Source organism: Myodes glareolus, chromosome 2 (genome assembly GCF_982192425.1).
Source record: "Myodes glareolus chromosome 2, mMyoGla1.1, whole genome shotgun sequence".
Taxonomy (NCBI): domain Eukaryota; kingdom Metazoa; phylum Chordata; class Mammalia; order Rodentia; family Cricetidae; genus Myodes; species Myodes glareolus.
In genome coordinates this window covers 104,660,723-104,675,248 of record NC_142027.1, presented here as the reverse complement: position 1 = coordinate 104,675,248, position 14,526 = coordinate 104,660,723, and the positions used below count along the sequence as shown (strand labels likewise).

Here is a 14,526-nt window from a genome sequence, read left to right as displayed (position 1 = left end):
CGTCTTTAATCCCAGAACTTGGGAGGCAGAGGCAGATGGACCTCTGTGAGTTCGAGGCCAGCAACCCTGTCTTGGAAAAAAAAAAAAAAAAGATAAAAATTTTAAAACCTACTTAGCAGTACAGCAAAATATCAGCAGAAAGAAAGAGACTGTGAAAGTATATATCCTGGACACAGTGAGGACAACTTCATAAGCTGCACCGGAAGCAAGAAACTGCGGGAGGATGCTGCAGCCAAGCTAAGCACTGAGAGACTGGAGTCTCTGGAAAATGTCTGTGCTGGCGGTTCTCTGCGCTTATGCAACATCTCCTCAAAGCGGCAATTCCCATACAGCATTAAGTGTTACTGGGTTCTGATTACAACTCATCCCTAGGACTCCAGCAGTCAACACTTCCCAGGCACAAACCAGGCTTGGAAGATTGTCGGTAATGACATAATTGTAGGGATGGGGAGGAGGCTGGATGGTAGAGAGTTTGCCTAGCACGCAGGATGTCCTGGCTCCTGTGTCTAACACCATATAAACCAGGAGCCAGGCTCCTGGAAGTAGAAACAAAAGGACCAGGAATTTAATGCTATCCTCAGCTACACAGTGAGTTTTGAGGCCAACCTGAACTACATGAGACTTTGTCTCAAAAAAATAAAAATAAAAAAATAAGTAAATTTAAAAAAAAAAAAAAAACCTTAATTGTATATCTTCAGAGAACCCACCAGACAACAACTTTCTCTGGTCCCTATGCAGCTTCCTCAGTTAGCAAACCTTACAAAGCTACTCGGAAACACTCCTAGGAGCTAAATGACCCCTACGAAAGCCCACACTGTAGAAGCAGCAAAATTCCTTCCACAACCCGTGGACACAAACAGTACCAGCTGAGCTGGGTGGGGGTGGGGGTGCAAGCCTGCCATCCCAGCTACTTGGGAAGCTGAGGCAGGAGGAGGCCTGCAAGTTTGCAACTAGCTACACCAAGCTGAGCTTCACACCAGCCTGGGTAAAGTAAAGAGACCCTGTCTCAAAAGAAAAAGCAAAGAGAGGGAATGGGAAGATGGCTCAGCTGGGAAAGCTGTGCCATGCCATATGAGAACTTGAGTTTGAAGCCCACCCAGCACCAAGTAAGAAAACAAGCTGGGTGGAGCCGTGCGTGCCTACAATTCCAGTACCAGAAAGGTGGAGACAAGAGGATCCCTGGAGCTAGCAGATAGCTACCAGCCCAGCTGACTCACCCTGCTCCAGGTTCGGTGACAGACCATCTCAAAAAGTAAGGTAGAGAGGGGCACCTTTAATTCCAGGAGAAGAAGCAGGTGGACCTCTATGAATCTGAGGTCAGCCTTGTCTACATACTAAGTTCCAGGCCAGCCAAGGTTACAAAGTGGGACCTGCCTAGGACAAACAAAAAAGGGAAAAACCCACAAAGACACCCAAAACACTGACTTCCAGGCATGTGCACCCACACCTTTGCATGGGCATACACATAAACATTCAAATGTATATACACACACAGACACACTCAAAGAACAAAATACAAAGAGGCGGTTCACAGGTCACTCAGAATTAGTACCCTTGCCTAGCATGCATGACATGGTGTGTTCAGTCTCCAGGACAGGGCAGGGGCTCCGCTGGTGGAGTGCCACTCACCTAGCATGTATGAGGCCTTGGGTTCCATGCCCAGCACTACAACACCAGATATGATGGTGCATGCCTATAACCCCAGCATTTGGGAGGTAGATGTAAGAGGATCCACAGTACAAGACCAACCTTGGCTACAAAACAAGGCTGAGATCAGTTGAGGCTACATGAGATCAGTCTAAAATCAAAATAAAACCACTAACAAGTCTGGGTGTGATTCTCCAAGAGCTAAGACCATCATTTGCCTCCAAACACACTCCCAGAACCACACCTGCCTTAATTCCAGTTCTAATTCAGTGTGATTCTGTAAAGAGAACTGGAAAGTCTGGTGTCAGAAGGCCACACAGCGTCTCAGGTCTAATCTCACTCACAGCCCACACCACCTTTCCTGTGGGCTCTGTCCATCACCCTGGCACACAGCACAGCAAAACATGTCTGTTTGTGCTTCATTTTTCTCAGGAAACAAAAAAAAAATAACACGAAAACAGAATTCCCCTGCTCGGAATACATCACTTTCTTGCTAACCACAAATTCTGACAAAGTTTGTTCTACATAATAGAGACCTAGTTAGTTCCTCTTTCTTCAGATTGACATTTTACCTTGCAGGGTGTATGAGTGTGTGTGTGTGTGTGTGTGTGTGTGTGTGTGTGTGTGTGTGTGTGTGCTAAAGCATGGTCTCATATAGTCTAGGCTTTGCTTCTAACTAAATGAAGACTAGCCTTGAACTTATGATCCTCCTGCTTCCACCTCTTCAATACTGGAATTACAAGTGTGCACCATTACACCCAGTTTATTCCTTCCACAACCCGTGGACACAAACAGTACCAGCTGAGCTGGGTGGGGGTGGGGGTGCAAGCCTGCCATCCCAGCTACTTGGGAAGCTGAGGCAGGAGGAGGCCTGCAAGTTTGCAACTAGCTACACCAAGCTGAGTTTCACACCAGCCTGGGCAAAGTAAAGAGACCCTGTCTCAAAAGAAAAAGCAAAGAGAGGGAATGGGAAGATGGCTCAGCTGGGAAAGCTGTGCCATGCCATATGAGAACTTGAGTTTGAAGCCCACCCAGCACCAAGTAAGAAAACAAGCTGGTACTGGGAACTGGACCCAGGGCTTCATGCAAGCACTCTACCAACTGAGCTACATCTCTAGCCAAGAGAGAACAAAGATGAATTGGGGGAGAGGCGAGAGGGTAGCAGAAGGGGTAAAACTGAGCAAAGTACAATGATAAATACTTAAAGAAATGTTACTAGGAACTCCATTATTCTGTACGCTAATTAAAACAATTGATAGTAATTTACAAAAAAAAAAAAAAACAGGGCTGGAGAGATGGCTCAATAGTTAAAGAACAGTTGCTGTTCCAGAGGACCCAGGTTCAGTTCCCGGCACCCACAAGGTAGCTTACAACCACCTGTAACTCCACTTCCAGGGAATCCAATGCCCTCTTCTGACCTCCTCAGGCACCAGACAAGCATGCAGTATACAGATATTAGTGCAGAAAAATACACACATAAAGTTAAATAAACTTAAAAAGATTTTTAAAACATAAATTATCAAACTAACACATAGTGCTGTCTTTTAATAGACATATGATAATATGCAGTCTGCTTCAAACATCTAGGCCCCTCCTGTATATCAGGTGTCGTTCTGGGTGCTGAGACGTGACGAAAAATAAGCTTCTACCCACTTCAAGTCCTCCGATCGGTGTGTAAAACAGGAAGATGGATGCTCTTACTGTGAGCAGCCATTTCAGGGGTGATTTAACCACCCTCAACTACACACATCCGAGGTGACAGTTCAGTGAACTGTGACAAGTGCAAATACCCAGAAGCAAGGAACTGAGGGCCAGGGAGTGTGAGCCCAGGCAGGGCGGCAAACAGCCAAGGCCAGGGGACCTGACCACAGAGAACAGGAGGATAGCTGCTGGCTGGAATGTATGGAATGCCATCCAAAGGAGTGGTGCTAACACAATGGAGACCAGACTCCCCTGGATCTCCTGGACTAAAGTCGCAAGGACTGCATGAAGCAGGGCCTAGACACACAGCAGCAATGTGCACCGTTTGTTTGTACATATATGCTCTCTCTCTTCTCACACACTCACACTCTGAGATCATACGATGAAACAGGCATACCACACCGGCCAGCAGTCCTGAAATGAGATCCCAGGCTGCATCAACACAGACCAAATAGCCTCAGTGATTCTGATTATTAGTTCCACATTGCTGAGGATGGAATCAAGTCCTTGTGCATACTATGCAAGTGCTCATCCACTGAGCCACATCCCCAGCCCTACTAGGTTTTCCTTTCTTTCTTTTTTTTTTTAATTTTTCTTTTTTTTTCTTTCTTTCTGTTTTTAATTTTTTTAAAATTTTATGATTTATTTATCTTTTATTTTATGTGCATTGGTGTGAAGGTGTCAGGTCCCCTGGAACTGGATTTTCAGACAGTTGTGAGCTGCCATGTGGGTGCTGGAATTGAACCTGGGTCCTCTGGAAGAGCAGTCAGTGCTCTTAACCGCTGAGCCATTTCTCCAGCCCCTTCTGTTTTTAATTTTATGTGTTTGCATGTTTTACCTGCACGTACATACGTATGTGCAAAATGTGCATGTGTGTGGAGCCAAAATAGGGTACTGGGTCTCCTAAAACTGGAGTTACAGACTGTTAAGTTGCCATATGGGTACTGGGAACCAAACCAGGGATCCCCTGGAAGAGCAGCAAGTGCTCTTAGCTGCTGAGCCATTTCTCTAACTTTTAAATGTATGGGTATTTTACCCATATATCTATGTACCACATACATATACCAGAAGAGTGTTCTTGGCACTAGAGTTACAGACAATTGCGAGGAACCATGTAGGTGCTGGTGATCAAACCCGGGTCCTCTCCAGCCCCCACTTTTTTGTTGTTGGCTTTTCAAGACAGGCCTTCTCCGTTTAACCTTGGCTGTCCTGGAACTCACTCTATAGACCAGGCTGGCTTTGAACTGAACTCTCAGAGATCCGCCTGTTTCTGCCTCCCAAAATCTGGGATTAATTAAAGGCATGCACCGCCACCACCAACCAGCTCCTACTTTTTAAATGTATATTCATATTCTTATTTGTTGGGAAGAGTGAGACAGGGTCTTACAATGTAGCCTTGGCTGGCCTGGAGCTTGCTAAGTAGACTCAAGCTGGCCTCAGATTCCACTGCCTCTGCCTCCCGGGTTCTGGGATTAAAGGTGTGAACCACCACTGCCCAAATAAATAAAACAGCCTTAATTTCCCCATCCACCCCATATGGGAATCAAACATAGGCCATCCAGGCTTGACAGTCAGTCAGTCCCTTTGCTGGCTGAGTCACCGCTGCAGCCCTCCATCAATCAAAAACAACTGTACAAGCCCTAGGATCTAGCAATTCCACTCCTAGGATATCTTCTGGTGATGGGCAGGATATAAGACCCCAAGATGTCTACGTCCTAAACCCAGAACCTGGGACTTTGTTACTTTCACTCAGCAAAAAGGGAATTAGGATTTCAGTGAAATTCGAGGTTGTTCATCAGCTGATGTGAACATAAGGAGATGATGAATCCTGATTTTCTGGGTGGGCCTCCCATTCACAGGGGTCCTCAAAAGTGGAAAGGAACAAAAAGAGAGCCAGACAAGGCAACATGAGAGAGATCTGGCTCAGGTCTGGGAAAAGGAAACCATCAGCCTAGGGATGTGGCCACTTTTATCAACTGAGAAGGTGGGCAGATGAACACTCCCTTACAGTCTCTGGAGGCTATGAAAGTCAGAGAAACTTGCTTTGGACCAACGACTTCTGGTGTGTGGTGGCTTATAGCCACAATCTCAGCATTCAGGAGACAAGGCAGGAGTGCAAGAAGACGATGGATTTGAGGCCCGTCTGAGCTACACAGTTGACCCTGTCTAAAAATTAAACAAGGATGGATGTGGTGGCCCATGTCTTTAATCCCAGCAATCAGGAGGCAGAGGCTGGAAGACCTCTGTGAGTTCAAGACCAGCCCGGTCAACACAGTAAATTCAGTTCTTTTATTTTGTTTTGTGAGACAGAGTTTCTTTGTTTAACAGCCCTAGCTGTCCTGGAACTCACTTTATAGACCAGGCTGGCCTCAAACTCACAGAAATCCCCCTGCCTCTGCCCCCCTCCCCAGCATATGCCACCACTACCCAACTTGTAAACTCAGTTCTTAGGAAGGACAATCTCCCACAGGATGTGCACAGTTTACCCTTCAAATAAACAATAATGGGCGAGGTGCTGGAAACTATAATGGACATGTTTTGCCCCCAGCAATTCCAAACCACCACAAACATGAAACTATCACAGTCCCTGCATGAGCAGTACCGGCAGCTCTCAAGTGGAGACAGAAGAAGAGGAAATCTGCTATGTGCCCAAAAGTCACACTACTTATTCCTTTGAGGTATCAAAAGCCAGCCAACTATGAAGGTGTGTGCTCGTAGGCAAATGACAAAGAGGATGAGGCTGGAGGAGTGAAGTCAAAATCAACTCAGCTTACTGCCTCTGAAGTCAAATCCATCCTCAGGACCAGGTCAGAGGGCTCAGTGGCTAAGGGCATTTACCACACAAGCCCCACCTAAGTCCAGTTCCCAGAACCCAAGTAAAAGTGGGGAGAACTGTCTCCAAAATTGTCCTCTGGCTGGCATACCCGTGCCATGCCATAATGTCCACATACATGGCATACACACAATAATAAATTTTCTAAAGAGTTATTCTCGAAGGTGTTCTGATTTAAGCCCACTTAACCAAAGTCTCCAAGACACTTCAAGTAAGTTTCTCCCAGAAGATAAGGAAGATTTTTCTTCACCACTTAACCAGATTGGTGTCAAGTTTCACATAGGAAGCAATGACAGGCTAGGTTCCACCAGAATTAAAAACCCATTTCTCAACTTACACGGCTGCCAGGATGGTCGGTATAGTGTGAAGGGCTACATGGTTAATTATGGCTAATGTACAAGTCACACCACTGCCCAAAGGAGTTAAACTATCTATCAAAATTCATGCAAAACCAGGCAGTGGTGGCGCATGCCTTTAACCCCAGCACTCAGGAGGCAGAGGCAGCCAGATCTCTGTGAGTTCAAGGCCAGCCTGGTCTACAGAGTGAGTTCCAGGACAACTAGGGCTATTTATTACACAGAGAAACCCTGTCTCGAAAACTAAAAAAAAAAAAAAAAAATTCCAGGCAAAATGATTCCTAATGTCAGCCATTAGCCGAGTTCTGCATGAATCAATACAGAAGATCCCAAATTTGCGAAGAGATCTCTGATCCATCAAAATTGTTGAAAGACACGAGCAACTGCTTCAAGAGTCAGGCGGGGGCTCAGAGGTTAACAGCACACACTGCTCCTGCAGAGGACTGGCCTGTGGGTCCCAGACGTCATGCTGGGTAGCTCACAAGAATGTGTAACTTTGGGTCCTCCAAGGGTACCAGTGTCCCCACTCACAGGCACAGTTAACAATAATAAAAATAAGTAACATTTTTTTATAGGCAGAGGTAGGCCCTAGATCAAACAGTCTCCCATTCTCAAGGCGCCCTGGTATACACACATAGTGTGCCCTTCAACATACAACCTCAAGAATACAATGTTTTCGGCCCATGCATTTAATCCCAGCATTCCAGAGGCAGAGAGGAGGAAGCGAGTTCCAGAACAGCCAAAATCAAAACCCAGTCTCGGATTAAAAAAAAAAAAGAAAAAGAAAAAAAAAAGAATTCGATGTTTTACCCAACAAGATCCAAAGACCGTAGACCAACTTCTACTGAGTTCCACCTAGACACTCTCCATCCACCAAATGCGTTCATTCATGTTCTCTCTCCCCTGGAGTTAAAAGCTACTACCCTAAACCTTTCGCCCCTAGAGAAGAACCTGTCTTTCCACCAATGCCCTAGCTGGCCATGCTCAGTGTGACACCTGGCCAGACCTGGCTGAAACACATCAGGCCTACTTCCAACCTTGCGCTACTGGCCACATGGATGCGTCCCCACAGCCCACAAAGCCGGGGACCCCAGGAAAACAGTCTATACCAAAGATACATCCCTTTCCCTGGGCATGGTCACATAACATAAACCACTCTCTAGACGAGCGTTTGCAAGGTGGGATCAGAGAAGATCCAGGTGCAACTCCACACGACCGCGCGCTAACCGAGAGCTGGAGAGCAGCGTCCCTGGAAGCAGCGGGAAGATGCTAGCCCCAGGATGTCCCCCACCCCCAAGCCAGGTCAGGCGAGGTGTCTCGCAGACAGGTGGTCCCCGACAGAGAGGTGCCGGGCTTTCCACTCCGCCGCGTGCCTTACCTGTCGCTGGCGGATCCGCCTCCTCGTCAGCCTCCGCCTCAGCTGCCGCAGCGACTGCCGCCGAGGGCAGCGGGTCCATCGCACGGCCAGTCATGTGAGCCCGTGCGCCCACGTGACTTCCTCCCGCGCCCGCTGGCCAGCCCCGCCCACGCCAGCTCTTGTCCGGCGCAGCCACGCCCATCCAAACCTCGCCACGCCCCTCCGCGAGCCCTCTGCGTTAAGGCCACGCCCCTGTCCACGGGCCACGCCCAAACCACGTGGCCTCGGTCTGGACTGCGTTGGGCAGCTAGGGTCCAAGGCTGGTTGGTGGTGCGTGCACCGTCTACCCGGCCCAGCGCCGCGGCCCACGGGCGCGCACCCACCTCGCCGCTCTCAGCCGGCGGCCGTCACTGTTTCTCTTTCCCATTCACTGACTCACCCACGCTGCCACTCTTTCTTGCATTTGCTCGTCCCCTCACCAAATGCTAACCCGCTCACTCGCTCAGACACCCAGGTCCAATGGCAGGCTCTGTGATGGCTGCTAGGGACAGAAAAGTGCTCTATTACCTTCTAGGGTCTGGAGCGGATAAACTGGCTAGAGAACAGGTGCCCTGACTATAATAGGTCTCTTTGAAGATTACTGATGAGGAGCAATATTCTGGAACTGTTTGCAGATAACCAGGCCATTCTCACTTTCTACTGGGGATTGAACCCACAGGGCTCCTTGCATACTGAACCAGCCCTATACGGCTAAGCTATAACACCCAACCCTTTATTATTTTTTATTTGTTTGTTTATTTGTTTTAGTGCAAGAAGTTTGTTAGGTAAAGGGGAGAGGGAAAGGCCATGTTGGAGTAGAGACATGAGAGACAGGCAGACAAACAGAAGAAGGAGGAGGGAGACAAGAGAAGAACAAGAGGGCTAAGAGAAGAGCAAGAGGCAGGAAAGGAAAGAAGAGCCAAAAGAGGAAAGACGAGGCAAGGAGAGGATTATTCATTTATATATGGCTTTTGGGTGTTTTGTTTTGTTTTGTTTTGTTTGAGACAAACAAACTCTATGTAGAGTAGGCTAGCCTCAAATTCAAAGAGATCTGCCTACCTCTACCTCTGCCTTCTGAGTGCTAGGGTTGAAGTTATGTACCAGGATGCTGGGCTTCATATATTTTGACTAAAGGTTTAGTTCCCAGGTTATTCCTAAACTCACACTATAGCTAAGGCAGACCTTGAACTCTCCATCCTCCTGCCTCAGCCTCCCAAGTAGCTGGTTTGAACTATGTGCCACGAGGCCCGGCCCTCCTGACTGTAGGAAGGGAGCAAGGATGTGGGAGTGGAGCCCACAGGAGTAGTGTCTGACCTGGGACTGGAGAGATAAGGATTGAGTTGGGAACTCCAGGGATGCATCAAGAGTATGTGAAATGGTCTCCCTCCAGAACTAAAAGCAAAGAGGAGAATGCCTGTGTGGCAACACCAGCCTTTAATACCAGGCTTGGGAGGCAGAGGCAAGTGGATCGATGTGGATTCAAGACCAGGCTGGTCTACATAGTGAATTCAAGGGCAACCAGGCTTATGTAGAAAGACCCTGTCTCATAAAAAAATAAAATAAAAAATAAAAAAAGAAAAAAGTCTCAAATAAAAGCAAAGGGGGTGCTCAGGAGGAAGGCTGGAGAGGTGAAGAGGGTAATAGGACGGCTCCATCAGGAAGGGCCTTATTGACACAGTAAAGACCTCGCCCCCCCCCAGACATTGATGTGTAATGATTTCCACCGGGTGGGTTAACTGAGAGCTCCCTGTCGGAGGGCTAGGATGGGTCTCAGTCTCTTCCTTAGTGCCTTTAAAGCCTTTGATGCCCCTGGGCCGGCCTGTAGCTGCTCGGCACTTAGTTCCCTTTATTTTCCAAGACTACAACGTTTGCTGTATGGAAGTATATCAGGGCCCCAGACCTTACACAGCTGAGTCCATGACGGAAATGCCACTCAGGCTGTGAAACTCAGCATACAGACAGCACCACCTGCCAAAAACTGAAGTCCTGCTCCATCAAAGTCCACAGTTCTGGGGAAGTCTCCAATTTACTAACCTTTTTTTTTTTTTTTTTTTTTTTGGCTTCTGTTGTTTCACTTCTGGCTAACTGTTCTTGTTAATGGAAGTACATCAACCCAGAACAGGTTTTTTGTAGGGGTTGGGTGGTTGGTTTGGGTTTTTTTGAGACAGGGTTTCTCTGTAGCTTTGGAACCTGTTTTGGAACTAACTCTTGTAGACCAGATTGGCCTCAAACTCACAGAGATCCGCCTGCCTCTGCCTCCCGAGTGCTGGAATTAAAGGCGTGCGCCACCACTGCCTGGTTTAGAAATTTTTTTTAATATATATTTATTTGGTATGTATACAATATTCTGTCTGTGTGTATGCCTGCAGGCCAGAAGAGGGCACCAGACCTCATTACAGATGGTTGTGAGCCACCATGTGGTTGCTGGGAATTGAACTCAGGACCTTTGGAAGAGCAGGCAATGCTCTTAACCTCTGAGCCATCTCTCCAGCCCCTAGAAATATTTTTTTAAGCATGAAGATTTTCATATGTTTTTGGAAACAGGGTCTCTTATAGTCCCGCCTGATCTCAAACTCTATGCAGTTGAGAATGGCATTAAACTTTGTGAGTGTCTATGTGTGTGTGCATGTGTGTGCATGTGTGTGCATGTGAGCTGGGGTTGAAGGACAATTTTCAACATTATTCTTCCTCAGGAGCTGTTCACCTCAGATATGTAGGCTGTCTGGACAGCATGCTTCTGGGATGAACCTGGCTTCCCTGGAATTGCAAACACATTACCACCATAAACACAACTTTTCCCCAAAGGATTGAAATCAGATTCTCATGCTTGCATCTCAAACACATTTTTTGGCTGAACTCTCTGCCCAGCTACTTGAACAGTACTGTTTCTCCTGCCTCCACCTGCTTCCTGCTGACAGAACAGCCAACCACGTGCCATCCCTCACAGTTTTATAGAGAGCTGGTTAGAACCGGCTTTGTACTAGATTTGTGCCTGCCAGGAAAGCACTCTACAGCCGAATCACATCTGCAGCCATCAGAGGGCTTTGTTTGTTGCTGTTTGTTCGTTCGTTTGTTTTAGTATAATATCCCTAGAGTCTGAAGAGGTGATTCAGCAGTTAAAAGCATATGTCGGGCGGTGGTAGCACATACCTTTAATTCCGCACTCAGGAGGCAGAGGCAGGCAGATCTTTGTGAATTTGAGGCCAGCCTGATCTATAAAAGCTAGTTCCAGGACAGACTCCAAAGCTACAGAAAAACCCTGTCTCAAAAAAAAAATCTCATTTTGATTTCATAACAGTGTAAAATGATTTTCAAGTCTGAGCTGTTGGTCTTAAATGTTCTCTCCCTAAACTTAGAATACCTCGTTGTCCCAGCATACCAGGACACCTGTCAGTCATGCAAGCAGATGCAATCAACAAGAGTTCTGCAGATGGACACCCCACAGCTTTCTCAAGCCACAATGGAGATCACAAGATCCTGTGACCCTTAGTGTTCCCATCTGATGGTCACTTCCTTCCGCCAAACTGGGCTTCCTTTCAGCTGCTGCTGCCATCAAATGATACACTCAGCACTTTTCCTGAGTTCATACATACACTCTCTCTCTACACACACACACACACACACACACACACACACACACACACACACAGTTCATTTCCTGACTTTTGGCACATATTTTTGTCTCCCTGAGATTATAAGATGTTTGTTTTGATCTTTTAAGACAAGGTCTTATGTATCCCTGATTGACCTCAAACTCATTGTGTAGTCAAGATTGACCTGGAACTTATGATCCTCCTGCCTTGACCTCCCTGGGGACTGGTATATAGGCGTGCACCACCAAGCCTTGGTTCCGTGGTGCTGGGGATAGAACCAGGTTTCTGTGAATGCTAGGCAAACCCTCTATCATCTGAGTCATAGTCCCTACTTGTAGCTATGATTTGTGTCTCTTCTCAAGGTATCTGTGAAGTATGTATGTGGCCAGGCTGCCATGAAAGTCCTTCCAGCACCAGGCTAATATTCCTCATCTCAAGGCAGTCAGTGTCAGGAAAAGATCGCATAGTTGTCAGTTTAAAACAGCATATTGTAGGGCTGGAGAGTTATGAGATACTTGTACACTGTGTGATGGTGTATTTCCTGTGACTGATATAGCCAAAAGTTGAATGGCCAATACCTAGACAGGAGGTATAGGAGGGATTTCCAGGGAGAGAAAGGAAAAGGAGATGCATCTAGGCAGGAGAGACGCCAGGAGAGGTGAAAGAAGCAGGATGGGAGGTCCGAGACAGGAGGTAGACCAGCAGAAATGGGTTAATTTATCAGAACAAACCTTGCCGGGGGGTGCATGCCTTTAACCCAAGCACTTGGGAGGCAGAGGCAGGTGGATCTCTGTGAGTTCGAGGCCAGCCTGGTCTATAGAGTGAGTTCCAGGAAGGCTCCAATGCTACAACAGAGAAACCCTGTCTCAAAAAACAAAAGACTAAACCTAAGCTAAGGTTAAGGTTTCATCAGAAAGCCTTCTGTTGCTGTTACCAAGTCCACCAGCAGAAGGAACCTGGGAAAGAAAGGGTTTACGTGGTTTATGGGTCCAAGGTCCATCACTGAGGAATGTCAGGAAGGGGACTCAAGGCAGAAACCTGGTGCTGCTACACCTGGCCAGATACATGCCCCACGGAAGGACAGAGACAACACTTACAGAGACTTTAAGAGGCAGGTCACACTGACTGGCAGGGCTGCAGGACAAGGACTCAGGAGCCTTGCTTCTCCTGACAGTCCTGGAGCTGGGGCAGAAGCAGGCCTTATGAGCATAAAATTCACAAACATTGGTTGCCAAGTTGCAGTTACAATTTTCACCAATCAGGACTTAGAGATTAAGGGCTTTAGCGTTCTATCATTGACAATCAATATACAATGCAAGCCTTTCGGTCCAACCAATCAGATTCATTTATTATTGTTAGGAACAGCCATAATTTTTTGTTTGTTTATTTTTCGAGGCAAGGTGTTCCTCTGTAGTTTTAGAGCCTGTTCTGGAACTAGATCTTGTAGACCAGATTGGCCTCGAACTCACAAAGATCTGCTTGCCTCTGCCTCCCGAGTGCTGGAATTAAAGGCGTGCACCACCACTGCCTGGCTAGCCATTATTTCTAAAGAACTTTTTCTTTTTCTTCTCTTTCTTTCTTTCTTTCTTTCTTTTCTTTTCTTTCCTTTTCTTTTCTTTTCTTTTCTTATTTTTGGAACAGGGTTTTTCTGCAGCTTTCGAGCCTGTCCTGGAACTCACTCTGTACACCAGGCTAGCCTTGAACTCACAGAGATCTGCCTGCCTCTGCCTCCCAAGAGCTGGTATTAAAGGCATGCACCACCACCACCACCTGGTGGCATGAGAACTGTTTCTATGGTTTATGTGTAATAATTTCTATGGTTTATGCTAAACTCCAGTTCCTGGAGGGGTGGCAGCGGGCCATGAGGGGCAGCCAGTTCCCACCACCCGAGGCCTCTGTGGGTCCCAGGCAGGTAGGAGGCAGAGATGGATAGGCACGCTATGCAGAGTGAGTTTGGATATAGTTTATTCAGTAAAAGGGTAGGGGGAGAGAAAAAGAGAGAAACAGAGAGGGGGGAAGGAGAAGATACCTCAACCACCTCTTCTGAAGAAGGGGGAGGGTAGCAGAGAGTGCGGGCTAGAACAGGCTGGAAGCAGAAAGAATATCTGCTTGCCTCAGCAGAAGGGGGAATGGGCGGGGCTTGTCTCAGCCCTTGGAAAGTTCTCAGCTCCCTAGGGCCTGAGAACCTGAACTTTATGTTACCCTGAAAGTAAAATGGAGTCTGAAGTCAAAATGGCAGTACTCAGGTCATGGTGCTTTTGCCGGTTCCCTTCAGTGGCAGGAACTGAAGCAGAGACCATGGAGGAATGTTGAAATGGATTTGCTTACTGACTTACTCTCCTTGACTTGCTCAACCTGCTTTCCTATACAACCCAGTACCACCTGTCCGCTTCAAGAGGGATAAGTCCTCCCCACATTAATTAAGAAAATGACTGGGGCTGGAGAGATAGCTCAGAGGTTAAGAGCATTGCCTGCTCTTCCAAAGGGCCTGAGTTCAATTCCCAGCAACCACATGGTGGCTCACAACCATCTGTAATGGGGTCTGGTGCCCTCTTCTGGCCTGCAGGCATACACACAGACAGAATATTGCATACAAAATAAATAAATAAATACATGTAATTTAAAAAAAAAAAAAGAAAATGGCTGGGGGGGGGGCTTGAGAGATGGCTCAGAGGTTAAGAGCATTGCCTGCTCTTCCAAAGGTCCTGAGTTCAATTCCCAGCAACCACACAGTGGCTCACAACCATCTGTAATGGGGTCTGGTGCCCTCTTCTGGCCTGCAGGCATACACACAGACAGAATATTGTATACATAATAAATAAATAAATATTAAAAAAAAAAAGAAAGAAAATGGCTGGGTTTGGTAGTCCAGTCTTTAATCCTAGCCCTTTGGAGGCAGAGGCAGCAAGATCTCTTTGAGTTGGAGGTCATTCTTGTCTATGGGACAGCCAGGGCTAAATAGAGAGACCGTGTCTCAGAAAAAACGGGAAAATTCTACCA

At 47.0% G+C, this 14,526-nt stretch overlaps 1 protein-coding gene across 1 annotated transcript in view; it reads right to left on the bottom strand.

The window, feature by feature from the left end:
• Positions 1–8,032, bottom strand: part of Snx8 (sorting nexin 8) — a 58,555-nt gene extending 50,523 nt beyond the window's left edge. The window contains exon 1 of the mRNA XM_087903340.1: positions 7,916–8,032. Coding sequence (XP_087759466.1) covers positions 7,916–8,009 — 94 coding nt within the window. The 5' untranslated portion in view covers positions 8,010–8,032. The remainder of the gene's footprint in view (positions 1–7,915) is intronic.
• Between the last annotated feature and the right edge of the window lie 6,494 nt (positions 8,033–14,526).